Source organism: Crocodylus porosus, unplaced genomic scaffold (assembly GCF_001723895.1).
Source record: "Crocodylus porosus isolate Cpor-Errol unplaced genomic scaffold, CroPor_comp1, whole genome shotgun sequence".
In the NCBI taxonomy this organism is placed as follows: Eukaryota; Metazoa; Chordata; order Crocodylia; family Crocodylidae; genus Crocodylus; species Crocodylus porosus.
This window is the reverse complement of record NW_017728886.1, coordinates 223820425-223821964: the sequence shown is the minus strand read 5'-3', so window position 1 is coordinate 223821964 and position 1540 is coordinate 223820425. Positions and strand designations below refer to the sequence as shown.

General features: G+C 40.6%; 1 protein-coding gene across 1 annotated transcript in view; it reads left to right on the top strand.

The window, feature by feature from the left end:
- Positions 1 to 450: 450 nt before the first annotated feature.
- The window catches only part of CA1 (carbonic anhydrase 1), a gene marked incomplete at its 5' end in the record, with an annotated part of 9246 nt that continues 8156 nt past the window's right edge, over positions 451 to 1540 (top strand). Inside the window, one exon of the mRNA XM_019544534.1 lies at positions 451 to 679. Coding sequence (XP_019400079.1) covers positions 451 to 679 — 229 coding nt within the window. The remainder of the gene's footprint in view (positions 680 to 1540) is intronic.

The window sequence follows — 1540 nt, the reverse complement described above, 5'->3', positions numbered from 1 at the left end:
TCATATCATTCTGAGATCTCATGACAGCAATAAAGGCCTCTTAAAAATATACTGTCGTGTCTATCATGTGGTCATGTCTATAAATCCCTAGACTGTTTATAGCAGAAATTCTGCAGTAAGGTGAAGCACTGATCTCACTGCAGAATCACCTATTATCAGAACCACCAAATTGTGAAGAAGACAAGATCTCACAAGCAAAAGACCATGGCAACTCTGAACTGGGGTTATGAGGGCAGAAATGGTAAGGATAAGTTTCCTTAACAGCAAATTTATTATACTGGCAGAGGTTTTCTTTTCTTTTACATAAAAGGAGATATGAGGGATTTGTCTAGCCATGCAAAATTCTGTATGTGACAATTTAAAATGATTTAATTTATTACTTATACCTGCCATACCCAGGGATGATGTCATAATTCAGTATTAACACTCAGGAACTAAAGTGGCTGTTAAAAATTAAATACATGTATTTATGTTTGTCTAGGACCTGACCAATGGCACCAATTATACCCTATTGCCAGCGGAGATCATCAGTCTCCTATTGATATCAAAACCAAAGAAGTGAAAAAAGACCCATCTCTAGGGCGTCTCCAGATCACTTGGAATGCAGGCACATGTAAAGAAATCATCAATGTTGGACACTCCTTCCATGTGAATTTTGAAGACAAGGATAATCAATCAGGTTAATGATGTTTTGTTTTTTTTATTAATTCCCATTGAAAACAAAGGTAAATGGATCAGAGGTGTATCTGGATAGTTCCATGCCCTGGGCAGCAGAGGCATAACAGGATACGCTGCTGCTGCAGGGTTAATGTGGAAGCTGATGCCAAAGCTGACATTCTGCAGCAAAAAAGGAGACAGAAGGGTTAACTTACGCTCAGCACCAGTGGCTTGTCCTGGGAGTGAACTTCTGGCTGTCACCCAGTAGTGAAATGGATTTTCAGAAGCATAAATATCCATTCAAGTGTGTCATTAATTTTGTATGCGGTACTGTCACTTTATACATCCTGGAGGATCTCAAATATTTCAATTTAAAATTATGATGCATTGCCAAGTGTTCCATTTTTAAAGGCAGGCAGGGTTCTTTGGGTAGATGTGATATCTTTTATTAGACCAAGTGAGTAGTTGGAAACAAGTTCTTTGCAAGCTTTCGGGGGCAATCACCCACCCTCTCCTTGGAGTCTCAGAACAGCAAAGGCTCCCTATGCCTGACAAAGGGTGATTCCACCTGAAAGCTTGCTAAGAACTTTTTTCCAACTACTCACTTGGTCTATATTTGCTAACATTGAACCCATGTGTTGAGGGAGTTCCTCATGCAAGAAAAACTGAGGCTGATTTTGGATGGGACCATGGGGATTTTCTCCCACTGTCACCATCTTAGAGTCGAATATGAGGATGGAGTGAATTAGGGCAGGCAGCTGCTATGGCTAGTCTTTATCCAGGATCACGGTCATAGTCGCAGCCACGTCCCCAGGGTAATTGTCTCTGATATGTCCTCCATAGGAGGTCTATATTGAGCAGATTCTTTTTGGTATTGGGTGGT